Source organism: Zalophus californianus, chromosome 5 (assembly GCF_009762305.2).
Source record: "Zalophus californianus isolate mZalCal1 chromosome 5, mZalCal1.pri.v2, whole genome shotgun sequence".
Classification (NCBI taxonomy): Eukaryota; Metazoa; Chordata; class Mammalia; order Carnivora; family Otariidae; genus Zalophus; species Zalophus californianus.
This window is the reverse complement of record NC_045599.1, coordinates 126,304,007-126,318,904: the sequence shown is the minus strand read 5'-3', so window position 1 is coordinate 126,318,904 and position 14,898 is coordinate 126,304,007. Positions and strand designations below refer to the sequence as shown.

The 14,898-nt window shown below is 39.3% G+C and overlaps 1 protein-coding gene across 10 annotated transcripts in view; it reads left to right on the top strand.

The window, feature by feature from the left end:
• Nucleotides 1-14,898, top strand: part of SPEF2 (sperm flagellar 2) — a 169,404-nt gene that overhangs the window by 92,182 nt on the left and 62,324 nt on the right. For all 10 annotated transcript variants that reach the window (XR_003522086.2, XR_003522084.2, XR_003522088.2 and 7 more), the window contains 4 exons: nucleotides 2,296-2,444; nucleotides 7,162-7,289; nucleotides 7,373-7,511; nucleotides 11,411-11,548. Coding sequence is in view for 5 of the 10 variants with exons in the window: in XM_027605658.1 (XP_027461459.1) it covers nucleotides 2,296-2,444; nucleotides 7,162-7,289; nucleotides 7,373-7,511; nucleotides 11,411-11,548 (554 nt within the window). In the remaining 5 variants the exon portion in view is untranslated. The remainder of the gene's footprint in view (nucleotides 1-2,295; nucleotides 2,445-7,161; nucleotides 7,290-7,372; nucleotides 7,512-11,410; nucleotides 11,549-14,898) is intronic.

Sequence of the window (14,898 nt, the reverse complement as noted above, 5' to 3'; positions counted from 1 at the left end):
TTGGCATTGGCATCGTTCCAGTGCTTGCTTTCCGACTTGACTTATAGTAATAGGTGCTACCAGGCCACTTAGCAGTAAATGAAATGTCAGTGTTATAAACATCAGTGACATTTAACTGGAAGGGCATGGAAAAAGATAAAAGGCTAATGAAATTGAAATACCTGGCTGCATCCACCAGAGCAGTGGCTCTTTAAGTGTGGTCACCTAGGAACTTACTAACAACACAAATACTTGGCCCCACTCCAGACCTACCAAATCTAAAACTCCTGGAGGGGCCCAGCAATTTGTGTTTTAATAAGCCCTCTAGGGAATTCTGATGATTGTTAAAATTGGGGAACTATTAAACTGGAGCCCAAGGATTAATCCTCTACTGTAGCCATTGGAATATCGGAAACATTCAATTATTTATAACATATTTTTTATATGTCCCATCCCCCAAAATATTTAATTTGGATTGCAATTTAGGAAAAACATACATATGAACTGTTTCTATTTCAACATTGAATGGCTACACTGAAGACTAAACAATCCAGCTTTCAAGAGAAAGCCGGTCTTTCATTAGAAACTGAAGCTTCCATGCGGTCGGGTGAGTGGTACTGAGGAAGAAACGCCCCCCCCCCCCCCCGTTACATTTAAGATGCTGGCAGATTATGTTCAAATCCCTATGGCATAGATACATTTTTATTCATTCAAATTTTGTTTTTCCCCTTAGCATTTTCATTGTTAAAAAATAGATGTAAGTTAAATGGAATCAAAGCACGATGGTCCAAAAAGACTACCTGGCTCTTAGTTTTCACTGAATGATCATGTTATTTAAGAAAAGAAGAAAGAAGAAACTCATTCCAGTCTCACATTTACAATTGCAAAGTTCTTCCTCTTCGGAATTCTTCTTAGAGAAATTCATCTTAAAGTGCCCATAGTGTTATCATTTTTATTTCACCAGATTCAGGTCAAATAATGGGAAATCACCCTCTTGAAATATATATCAAATAATGAACATTGTTCGTTATTGCCTGACCAAAGATTTTCTTAAATTTTTCCTAAATGTAAAAAGAGCTGGATACAACTTCAGACCTATAGACAATGGATACTATTTTTAAATGTATAAGTAGAGGTCACCTAAACTCTCCATAAGACATAATTGACAATTTCCCCTCTACTTATAATCTATATAATTTAACTAGCATAAAAGTGTAAGATATATTTACTTTTCTAAATAGCATTATCATTAAATAATACTCATTAAGGAAATATAGCTTGGGAAATAAAGTATTCCCAAATCTATAGGTGTCTATAAACTGCATCTAAAATCTCAGTAATTATTCTGAAGGTAAGTGCAATTTAAACGGAATGATTTTCTAAACCATAATAACCTTGATCCTTTAAGGAAATATTAGGCTTTCTGAGTTCCGCGACTTTGATGAATCACAGGATCTTTCAGACCATAAGAGTGCCATGCCACCCAACTGGTCTAGGTTCCTTTCTTCATGCTCTCAGGGGGAGTGAAGCATATGCCCCTTCTGGACTCTGAACTGAACATTAGCATTCTTTCTCTTCCTCCTCTTTCTCCTCCTCTACCTCCTCTTCCTCCCTCCTCGCTCTTCCTCTGCTCTCCCCTTCTCTCTTTCTCACGCCTTAATTCAGTCAGGCTTATGGCACAGCATACTCCCTGAGTGTAGCAAGAAATAGTTTCCCACTCAGAAACCCTGTGTCTCATTCAGAGAATGTTGGAATATTCAGGAGTTACGGTACTCTGTCTCCTTCCCCACATCCTTCACTGACTCCAGCTGACTTACAGTAACCTCCTTCCTCCCTACTCCTCCCCTGAGCTTCAAAACAAAAACAAAACAAACAAACAAACAAACAAACAAAAAAACCATCAAGAGCACTGCTCATAGTATACTTACTCTTTCTCATTCCGGATGGAGAATTTAATTTGCTAGTACTTGCAATAGTAAATGAAATGCACTTTTCAGTGTAAACTTTGTTCGTTATGAAAGCAAGGACAGAGACAAAAGTAAAATACCAAGTTGCTTTCGATAGCCAACTGGACAAAAAACCTGAGTGGCTTACAACAAACAAACAAACAAACAAAAAACCAAACCTGTTCCTGATATTATTGGTTAATTTGGAGGTTGTAGAGAATGGGGTTTTCTATTTTTTTGATTTGCTAAGACTCCCCAAAACTGCTTAATGGGTTGCCTGAAGTCTGCAGTAATCTTAGATTTATTCATCCACCAGAATCTGGTTCCATTCATCTACTTGTAGTGGAATGATTTATTATGCATTTTTAAGGTTCTCCTAAGGGAAAATCACCAGGAGGGAAAGGACCGGTAAAGAAATCACCTGCTGATTCTACAGATGTGTCACTTGTTCCCATAGTGCCACCACCACCTAAGCCAGGAGCCGAAGAATGGGTCTACGTGAATGAACCAATTCCTGAGGTATGGCAGTTTAAGACTGAAGCTAGTAGGAGCTAGCCTTTCTCTTGTGTATAGTAAGAATCACACCATTATTTGCACCATCCAGGCCTTTTATAGCTGGTGATATGTATGCTCATCAGAAAGCCATGGTGAGGGCACGCGTGGTGATGAGCACTGGGTGTTATACTCAACTGATGAATCGTTGAACACTACATCAAAAATTAATGATGGACTATATGTTGGCTAACTGAACATAATAATAATAAAAAAAGCCGAGGTGAATTTTTGACGCTATTCATTGAATCACATTGTATCCTCTCTCTACTCCTTGGAGTTTCTGAGTCATGCTTTGAACCACTATTAAGTGCTGAAAGCAGGAGAACAAATGGGTTCTGTGAGGACCAATTTTCTCCCCAAGGACAAGCAGAGATGCAGTTTCCTGGAAGAATGACTTCCTCAGAACACATATCCAGCAAATTATAGCCCTCCATCCATATTCTCATGTCTGCATTGTAATGCTTTCAAAGGAAGTTTAACTTCTGACTTTTTACAAATAGAAGAAACTTTTTGAAACTAACTAAACTAATAAAAGAACAGGTCACTGTCTGGCTTGAGAACTTTAAATAGGTATGCCAGAATAAGGGGGGAGATGCCCCAGGTGAACTCTGGGAACTCCCTTCAGTTCTTTGTTCTCTGACAACCGCAAAGCCCAGTCTTCACGTAGGCAAAGCTCAGTCTTCACGTAGGCAAAGCTGGTTGCTTCAATAGATAAATCATCTTAAGAAAATCACCAAGAATGGTCTTTCCTTTCACACTTTTTTCAAAGACAAATTGCTCTATAAAAGATGCAGCCCCTTTTTTTCTTCACCACAATCCTCAGTGAATTCTTACTCTTATGAACTCTGAGCACTGACTGCTTGGGCCAGGCATTTGAGACCCAATCGTGAATTTCAGTGGTTGTGCTGTTGCTATTATTATTGATCTTTCCTAGGGAAATGTCTTATCTCCCCAATTAGATTATAAACTCTTTGAAAGAGGGCAGGAACATGTGGGATAATTGACTATATTCAATACAGAATCAAACACAACATAGATTCTTGATGAAGCTCTAATGATTTAATTAATTTACATTGATAAGGAAGCTAGAGCAGAAAATATTTGAAAATGACAACATTAAATGATATAATTATAGATGAGTATAATATCACTCAGCCAAACAGAAGCTGCTTATTGAAATAAATACATTTAAAAAAACTTGTCATAGAATCAGGATATAGAAATGGTTGTTGGGAAGTAGATAAAACTAAAATGATATTATTTGGCAGGGTTGGGGAGTAAGAGACAAAAATATTGAAATCTAGTCCTTAACTCCAAACCTCGAAGCTCATGAGAGAAATAAATACATAGAGGACAAGAAGGAAATAGAAGGCAGAAGTGAAAAAATAAACATTAACCCTGAGATTTGGCACCAGCTCCCATGTAGATCTCCTAGCAGTCAGGATTCTGGCAGAAAACAGATGATAATTTAAGGAGAGTTGAATAAGGGAACATATAAGGATTTTATTATTACCCCCAAACAAGGGGTAGCTGGGAACCATATGGCCTGTAGGCCTGAGAAGGTGGGGAAAAGGAGCAGATGCTTGGAAGTCAAGAGGACCTCTGTGTAGAGAGGGCCATCTGGCAGGAGCAGAGGCCTTCAACAGAGGGATGTAGCCACCCACAATGACACAGCAGAGGGGAGTGGGGAAATACAGGACCAGACCTCATGTTCTTCTTGCTCTCCCATCTCTTGCCCAGAAGATGGAGGGCAAGGTTGTTTCCTGAAGTAGTTCACATAAGTTAGCCTTCCAGGGCACTGAGCAGCCTGAAGAATGAAGGATAGGAACTTGGTCTGGAGGAACAATGGGAAGAAAATGCAGCACAGACTTCTACCTCTAATAACCTAAGTGAAACCATGTGGAGAACACATTTTGCTACAACTAGAAGTAGTCTAGAGCCTAGAAACAAAGCAGCCACATGATCCTCTCTAGTCCTTTCCCCACCCTAAGGTTCTCACACTTCGGCAGGTTAGCTGTAGAGCTTACCTGTCAAAGAAGAAAGACAGATGCCCAGTTAAATTTGAATTTCAGATTATCAATGAATTTAAGTGCGCCTCCTATACTTTATCTGGTAACCCCAGTTCCAGGCCATCCAAGGACCCCATATCTACCTCCCTCAGTAGGCATGTGGACAGAGAAAGAGAGGAAGGGGAAGAGGAGAAGAAGAAGGGGAGAAGGGAAGGTAGATTGAGAGAGAGGTTGAAGAGATTGAGAGAGATTGCTTTCAGATCTGGCTCTTCCGGGTGGAAGCAGCAGCCAAGTTCCAGGAGAACCTGGATCCTACCTCCTTTGTCAGCCAGAAGGAGGGGTGAAGAGAGAACTGAGAAGGCAGTCAGAATGAGAGGTCTTTGCTTTTCAGCTTCTGAAGTTTTGGAGCATATTTGCTTTGGCTACTGATTTCCTAATATACTCAGTCTTATCCAATTAAAAGACTATTTAATTGGAAAGTATACATCTGAACATCTAGTCACATCACATAAGTTCAAGTGCCCAGACCCAGAAAAAATTATAGCCTAGAGACTGGAAGAACCTGTAGATTTGAAATTATCAATAACTCATAGAAATCACAGAGGATATGGGAGATTCCAGAAGACCAGATATAGGAAAATACCTAAGTGTTTAATAAAAGGCTGATGGGATTTAGTAACATACAGACCAATACTCCAAACATTAAACCCTGACACAATTTGAGAGAAAATATTAAAAGTCTGACTTCTGAGCATGTATAAACTACAAAAATGATCACCTGGAGCCCACACAGTTTCACTAAGTCCCGCTGAACTGGCCCATTCCTTTTCCTTGACAGCAAGGTTGACTAGATGGATCAGAGAAGTACCATAAACTTTGTATATCTTGAGTTCAAAATAGTATTTGACAACTTCTCATGAAGTTCTTATAAACAAATGAGATCTGTAAGCAGGGTGTTAATTCAATTAGGTCTATTCCTAGGTGGTAACTCTCTATGCACAAAGTGTGAATTAATGGATTAAAGTCATCCAGGAGGGAGGTGGAGTAATGGGGCTTATTTAAAATGGTCTTTAGCACCATTCTGGGTTATCATGAAAAAGTAGAAACCAGAGGCAGGAACTGGGTGGGGGGGGAAGGTGTTAAAATAATGTCAGAGGAGCATTAAAGGAACCATAGGCATTTAAACTAGATAAATGAATACTTCAATGTGTCTGGACATTAAATCATAGACTTCTAGAACTAGATGGAGCCAGCCAGTCTCCTAAAAATTTAACTGATGATAAAATTGGGTTCAGGTGAGTCTACGTAGTAAAATTTTTTTTTAAAGATTTTATTTATTTATTTGACAGAGAGAGACACAGTGAGAGAGGGAACACAAGCAGGGGGAGTGGGAGAGGGAGAAGCAGGCTTCCCACGGAGCAGGGAGCCCGATGTGGGGCTCGATGCCAGGACCCTGGGATCATGACCTGAGCGGAAGGCAGACGCTTAATGACTGAGCCACCCAGGCGCCCCTACGTAGTAAAATTTATTGAAGGCCTGTTATGTGCAAATGCTGTACTAGATGCTGAACCTAACAAAACAAGTTTCATCCTGAATCCCAGCCTACCTCTCCCCATTGTCTTCCAATATCTGAGAGGCTGTCACAGGGAAGACTGTATGAATGTAGTCTGCCCTTCTCCAAAGGGCACAGCTAGGGCTGGGAAGTGGGAAGTACAGGAAGGCAAATTGCTGCTCAACACAAGGGAGACTTTTACAGTAACATAGTTGTGTGACACCAGAGGGCCTGCCCTGAAATGTATCAGTGAGGTCCACGGAGGGATCATTTATTGCTAGTATTTAGCATTTCTCAATTGGAAAGGAGATTAGCCAAATAACCTCTCAGGTCCCCATGTGTAATTCCCTGAGTAAATAAATGCACAGCCAATAAGGGAATATTTAGTACAGAGAATTTATATTGAATATAATATGTATCTTCAATTTTATTTCATCTTGATTATTTCTTAGTTTTGATTATTTATTTGTATCATCAAAGATAACCTAAAGAAACGTTCTAATTTTCATGGTACACACAGCAGAGATAAAACTGCTTGGGCAAATTCAGAGAAATGACTCATCACCACTCTGACATGAACACTAGATATTGTCCATGATAGGCAGCTTTCCAACTTAGGCAAAATATGACATCTGTTTATTCATTCAATAAATATTTCTTGAGCACCTATTATGTCCCAGACACTGTGGTGATTATAGGAAAAATGGTAGAGTGGTGACTAAAACAACCATTGTTCTCATTATTCTTTATGAGACTGAAATTCTAGAGGCGAATATGGACAAATGAACAAGCAGTTGCCATTAATGTCATCCCTACTATAATAGGAGAAAGTACAGGGGCTGAGATAGAACTCTGGAATGTCAGAAGATGACCTTCAAGACTTTTCGGATCAGGGAAGAATTTCTGGAAGAAATTTATCTGAACTGAGACATGAAGAAGTATTTGGAATAGAAATTAGTTGGGGGAGAAAAGAAAAGGAGGGGCAAGAAGTTTCACAGAGAATGCTTTAGATAGTTACATCTGCATCTTGTTCTTCTTGCTTAGTATTGCTCTTTTGACTCAATTAGTCAGAAGAGTTGTCACTTTGAAATGATTAATTTTATGCTTTACCATTTAACAGGAATTACCTTCCTTTTTAGTACCTTACTGGGAACTAATAGAAAATTCCTATATAAACTCCATCAAAACAGTACTCAGGCATCTGAGAGAAGAACAGCATTCTGTGATTTCTTACTTATACGAAGTTAGGTAAGTAATGTTTCCAAAGTCAGAATTTTGTAGTCTATAGTCATGTCATGTGAGCTCCATCTCATTCTCTTACTGCCTTACAGAACAAATTTCCAGCATTTTCTGCGACGTCCAGATCACAAACAAGATTTTGTATCTCAATGGCAGGCTGATTTCAATACTCTTCCCGATGACCTGTGGGATGATGAGGAAACAAAGTCTGAACTACACCAAAGAGTAAATGTAAGGAAATCTGTGACCTGCTGCACCAGGGTCTCCACACACGCAAATATTGTACTGCAGAACCCTAACTCATTCCCTTCTTCTTCCATGAGGTGTGAGGGTGAGGAGGGAAATGGTTTGAACACTTAACCTGCCAACTTTCAAGAGCCATGGCTCTTCCAAATTTGAGTTGAGACTCATGTTCTCAGAATGAGAACATGGTGAACACTTCCAGAAAGAGGAGCCAAGTCCAGCAAAGCAAGAGCATTTTTGGCATCTGTTTTGTAGACCCCTAACCCCTTTGTTCAGCATTGTAACTATCTCCATACCTGGCATTAAGCACATGCCTACCTTGAGTGCGGTCATATAGTTGGATGACGTCAGGGAGAAGGAGGGAACTTCATGGAAAACCTAAAGGGCTGCCAATATTGAATCGATCCTTTGAGGGAAGGTACCAAATCTTATACATCTTTGTATCTCCAGCAGGCACAGTGCCTGGCCCTTAATAGGCAGATTTTCATAAATTCATAAGTGGAATATATGACCCTGATGTTTTAGAAAAGGACTTCTGAAGTCCAGGAAGCCTGATTTCAATTAGGAAGTTAAAAACATTAAACTTTTTAAAAATATCAATTCAATCAATAAAGTAGAGAAGCTTCTAATAAAAATAGTCAAGGAAAGACAAAAAACTTCAAGTAGAAACTTGGATAGATCCCATTGTTTTTGACTTTAGTATTTTCATTATAATTAATTACCAAATAGTGTCTAATTGCCTTATTGATATTCTCACTGACCACCTAATTATTTTTTAAAATGTTTTGTTTCATTTCCCAGTGACAAATGTTGTTATTACTTTAAATTTTGTCCCTTGCTTCTAATTTTGTTGCATTGTGATCTGAGAATTAGGTATTTCGAGTTTTGATTTTAATTTAAGTAATTTTAATAATATTTTAAATTTATCTAAATTTTTAAGTTGCCTTAAACATGGAAAATTTTTGTTGATATTCCATGGGTGCTAGAAAATAGCAGATAATCTCTATTTAGAAGGTTCAGTAAGTTTTGGCCAAATCAACCTTGTTAATGTCATTAGAATGCATTTTAGCAGTGGATTCTCAGCAGGAGTATATTGTAGGGAAACTTAAGTAGTTTTCAAAAATAAACCTGCCTTTGCTTCCAGCCCTATGTCCAAACTCAGGTTTAGGATGGGCCCCATATATCACTTTCATTTTTTAGTGTCATAGCAACAGTTACCCTTTTGTTACATTTTTATACCTACATAATCTTGCAAAAACTAATGGAAGTAAGTTAAAAATCCCTATGATGGTTACATTTCTATCCACTTGCCTTGCTTTATAGATTTTAAGAGATTTAGTAGATTGCTTTACAGACTTTAATGTAGCAGCAGTAATAGCTAACCTGAACATGTACCTGCTGGCACTGTCTTCCTGCATCCTCAAGACACCCCTCTGAGGTGGGAACTAGTAATCTTCCCATTTTATGGATGACAAAATATGGTGAAGTAAGTGTCAGAGCTGGGATTTGACCCCACGCCACCACGCTCCCCGGCCCATGCCCTGAACCATTCATTAAACGGTTTTTCTGAAGCAGCGTTATTTGACATGTGAAGAAACGTAACAAGCTATTTCTTCATGGTCTCCTATGCTCTTTAGAGTATAAAATAACCATCTTTGCACCAAAGTACTTCTTTTGTACTGAATTCTACTGTATCTGATATTAATACTGTGAACCTTGCTTTATTTCTTATTTGTATTTGTCTTGTATAAGTTTTGACTTTTGACCTTTTTGTATCATTTTGTTTTATGTGAGATTCTAGTAACCACCATATAATTGAATTTGGGCTTTTGACCCAACAGAAAACCTTTAAAACTTTTGTAAAAGTGTTCATTTTTAATGATTTTTGTCTGCACAACCTTCACAATTAATAGCCATGAGTTTTTCTTCAATACAACCCACTCTTCAATACAACCCACTCAGGAACATATAATAATTCCCTAATTCTTGCCAAATGAAATGTGACAACCAGCCATGCCTCTAGGTAAGCCCAGACCCTCTCTATGCTTGGTCAATGTCCTTGTTCTTGTCTTATTTCATTCCACTTCTGAGAAGTTAATGGAGAGGTTCTGCTATTTCACTGTCCCCACTCTGCCATCAGAAATCTGAACCACAGAGATGCCAGTACTTGCCAAGGCCTCACAGTGAGGCAGGAACAAAAAGAAAACTCTTCTAGCTCTCAAAAATGTACAAATGCTTGGTAAGCACAAGCCAGTATGCACTGAATATCTGCCAAAGCATTTGTGGAAAGACCATGCAGATACCAAGGTTAGCTCTATAATAATGGTGTTTTGTGCTGATACTTAGCATAGGGCTATAAAAATGGCTGTGATATTCTCATTTTTATGTGCAGTTCCCTGAAGGTAACAAATCAAAATGCTAAGAGTCCCATTAATACAATATCACAGAAATAAAACCCACTGTGGGCACTAGAATGAAACTGCTTGCATTAGGATTCCTGGCTCCACCACAATGAAACCATAGCCAAGTGACTTAACCTCTCTGGGCATCAATTTTCTCACCAGAATTTACCTCCTGGTTATTGTGGGGATTAGCGAGGTAATCCATGTAAAGCACAGCACAATGCCCAACACATAATAATGTTTTATAAATTATTATTGTGAAACCTGTCACATTTTAATTGACTGTATGCATTTCATTAATGGGATATTTTATTAAACAGATATTTTATTGCATAGATAATATGATATTCTTATAAGATTATAATAGTTTTTATTAACCAAGGAATTACTGTATGCTAAATACTATGCTAAGTGCTTTATATACATAAGCTAATTTATTCTATATGGCACATCCAAAAGGTAAGTTACAGATAAAGTAACTGAGACCTGAAATAGTCGTATAGATTATTCAAGAGCACAGGCTCATATCCTGGATCCACGACCTACTTATTGTGTGCCTTCAGGAAGATAACCTTTCTGTGACTTCTCTGCAAAACGAACATGATAATATATTATGTTCATGTTGTTGTGAGGCATTAAATGAGTTGATATAAGTACAGTGACTTACGTTCTGATACACTGATACATGTAGAAAGACCTCAGTACATGGTAGCTATTGTTAGTTTTGTTATATAAATGGCAGAGCTGGGATTTTGAAAGATTTTTCTTACTGCTAGCTCTTTGGTACAAAGCTAATTTTTGGACAATCCTATTAAGCTCAGACAGCACTTCCTGGGGAATGACATGTTCCACTCATGATTAATGAATAAGCCTATGCCCTTGGATTAAATACAGCTACATATATCCTCCACCAACAATACGCCATTTCCCCATAAATTCCCTGACTTATTTATTTATTTATTTATTTATTTATTTATTTAGAGAGCAGACAGGGATAGGCAGAGAGAGAGAGAGAGAGAGAGAGAGAGAGGGAGGGAGTGTAAGCAGGCTCCACACCCAGTGCAGAGCCCGATGAGGGGTTTGATCTCACAACCTGAGATCATGACCTGAGCTGAAATCAAGAGTCCGGTGCTTAACTGACTAAGCCACGCAGGTGCCCCAGGACTTTTTCAACTAAACAAATTTTCTGAGAAAGGATTAGAATACTACATAAAACATAGCCACCCATAAATAAAGTGAACTGCAGTGGATTTGTGCTAGACGTGGGCATATGATTTGGTGAGCTGGTCTTATAAAGTAAGGGCCTGGCATAGAGTAGAAGCAAAATAAATATTTATTGAATGAAGGAATAAAATGCATGAGTACGTTAGGTCTAATTTTCTTTGGAGACATTTTTAAGACAGGCAAAGGATTCTAGTTTTATTACACTGAGGTAATTTGAGCTGCAATTGTAAAGCGTTAACAGTGATGTTTCTTTCTGCTCAGGATTTACGAGACCGCCTGTGGGACATCTGTGATGCTCGGAAGGAAGAAGCAGAGCAGGAGCGTCAGGATGTCATTAATGAGAGCTGGTTGCAGGACTCAATTGGAATAACGATGAACCATTTCTTGTCATTAATGCAGGTAAGAGAAGCCCATCAACAACATAGGCTCTTGCTTCCACAGCTACTTCCCGTCCCTCCCTTTACAACTCCTTTGGGAGGATGAGGGGCCTCTTCAGGCTCATTTTACTGACAGCACTCGGCCTGGCCTGAGCTGCAGCTTGCTGAGGAATTTAGCTGAACTAAATAATTTTAACCCAGGCCCAACAAGCACTAGAACTGGTAGCACCCCGGGGCGCCTGGGTGGCTCAGTCGCTTAAGCATCCAATCTTGACCTTAGCTCAGATCTTGATCTCGGGGTTGTGAGTTCAAACCCCATGAAGCTGGGCATAGAGCCTACTTAAAAAAAAGCAAAAACAAAAACAAAGCAGAAACTGGCAACATCCCAAGCAACCACCAACCAGCTTTGTTTCCAGGTGGCTTAGAACTATGGAGAGGGACAAGAGAGATGCTGTCTTATACCGGTTATTACCTCTCACAACAGACACCCAAAGTGGCCAGCAAAAGCCCAGGAAAGCAGCTCTGCCACAAAGCATGGGCTAAGTCAATGTCAGCAGGCATCTGATTCCAGAGAAATGTTTATGTCAGGATTGAAGAAAAAAAAAAACATTCGCCAGAACAACCTCACTAACTTATATTTGCAGCCTGTTAAATAAAAATTGCACTAGATGAGATAAGAAGATAGCGATTGCTCTTATTCCAAGAGTGTTGTCAACAGTAGGAAACAGAGCACAGGCCAGGTCTGGACACCCAGCATTGCCAAGAAAAAGAGCTGGAGTTTGAGAGCTGGGGTGTAGTGGGCATCAGAAGCCATCTGTGCTTGCTGATTGGCTTTGCCTGAAGGAAAAATAAACATTCTCCTCTCTTCACCTGGTTTTAACACTGGGAGCAAGTTACCCTCAAGGAGCAAGTTAGGCTCCTTCCCTCCCAGAGGAACTGGCAGCTAGGGGTATGATTTCCTTGATGTTTACTTTTCAAAGGGACGGTGCCCAGATACTTGGGAAAGACAGTTTTGAGTTCTAAAACTGGCAAGAAGCTTTTAAAAAGATTTACATCTCAGGGGTGCCTGGTGGTTCAGTCAGTTAAGCATCTGCCTTTGGCTCAGGTTGTGATCTCAGGGTCCTGGGTTTGAGCCCCGTGTTGTTGGGCTCCCTGCTCAGGGAGAGTATGTTTCTCCTTCTCCCTCGGCCCTCCCCATGTTCTCTCTCTCATAAATAAAATCTTTAGGAAAAAAAAGATTTACCTATAAATGGACAGAGCAAGGATTTACAATGATAAATTTTGTAAAGTAAATTAGAAAAGGGCAGTCAGGCACCTGGAGTTAGGAAGAAGAGTATCTAAAGTTTAGCCAAGCTGAGGGGAATAGTAAGCTTGTGTTAGCCAAGCTGTGTCTACATGAGTATTTTTTCCTAAGAGCATAGCAGTGAGGGTAGAGAATAGAAAAAGGTGCATTTCTAGTCCTCAACCGATTGATGTATATGAGGAGATAATGTGGAAGAGCAGGATATTTAGCTGACAATCCGAGTTAGCGCACGGTAGGGGTTCAATAAAGGCTCACTCAACCAACGACCATGAATGCTGATACTTCCAACCTTCAGAGGGACAAGCCCATGGTATAGGGGCAGGTTGGACCACAGGAGGCCTGAAAAGTCAGCAGAAAGCTGAGACCCAGGAGCAGCCTCACTGACTACCAGCTCTGGGATCCAGGTGTGGGTTGTACAAAGGATTAAAGTGAGCCAGCCAAGCAGCTTAAGCCACACTGGGTAGCATTCCTGGGGCACTGGTTCGGGCAAGGAGAGATTGGCTGTTAGAACAGGTATGTCAGAAGCTTCTGGCAGAAATATCTGAAATCCCGTAGTGAAAGCAAAGGGAATAGAGAATCTTTGTGAATCATTTCTCATTAGTCCGAGCAGTACATGCCTCTTTGGGGAATGGTAGAACTCTCACATCCTAGATGGAAGGCTCTCGTCCTAAGAAGTGAATCCACATCTAAAATCAATGAGGAGGAAAGAAGAGAAAGGACAGGGCAGCAAATTAAGAGCTGTTCTTTGTTAATTCCTTCCTCCTTCCTCTGTATGTGCCAGGCACTGCTCGAAGGACTTTCATGTATCTTACATTAGACCTTCACAACAACCCTGTGCTGTGACTTCTGTTATAATCCTTCAGCATTGTTCTAATAGTTGAAGGCCCGCCACATGAAATAGCAAAGAACCTCATTCTGCACTGATCGATAGGACGTTACAAAAACTGAAGATGGAAATTACAGGAAGTGGATTGCAGTTCAATAAATGCAGAAAGAACCCAATGATTAGAACCATCCAACAAATAACAGATTTTTGAAGCAACTGAGCTGCTTATAAGCAGAAAGTTTGCACATGTTTCTGGAATGGAGGGCTAGGGGAAAGAATCTTTATGATAAAGGCTTCAAGGCCTGCAATACTGGGTAACAGACAACTAGATAAGCATTTCCCAAAGTGGGATCCATGGGACACTAGTTTTACACAATGGTCCGCAGTAAAGGACTCAGTGATCAAGTGAAATTGGGAAGTACCGCATACTCTGTGCTTCCCTTTCCCTGGGAGATTAACAAACATATTGACATATTAGGACATCGATATGCCCTGCCATTAAGAAACCTTTTTGATATGTTAATCCAGCATTTCTGAAACTATTTGACATTACAAAGTTTTTGGTTTTGTTTATCCCCAACAGGGTACTCATTAACAGCCCACAGGACAAGTTTTCTACCCAGTAAATTTTAGAAAATATTATGCTTGATGATTTTCTAACATTCCCTTCAAAACTAGGATTCTGTTTCTAAGCATGACAAGTGAAAACACTTATTGTCACAATGTGAGATTTGTCCATATAGGAATATCTTAAAAATTTGGTTGCTCTGCAAGAAAATAAAAATGTTTAGTTTTCCTAATCATTTCAAAATGCTAGTTTGAAAAGTTACTCAAATGTATATTTATGTTTAAAATCCAAATATTTAAAACATGTTTTATAATTTAAAACAATATATGAATGGTAATTTTATTTTATACTATAGATTCAATTTAACCAAGTAAACTTTTTCCTGTTTCAGTCATTTGCCTAGAAACGTTTAACAATGTGCAAGACAGCTTTTCAGGAGCAATGTGGTTTACCCTTTTTTGTATCAAAAACAAACTTATTGAAACTGTTTTTGTCTTCTGTTGTCGACTACAATGCAAAAGCATTTATTTATTCTAGACTGTGAATATGGTAGTACAAGACTATTTCCGGATGTTTTGTGAAATAAATAGCAACATTACTTGCCCGATAAATATTGGGATCCCTTCATAAATATCCTTGGGTTAGGGTCAGCGAAGGGCTTTGAACACTAGGTCA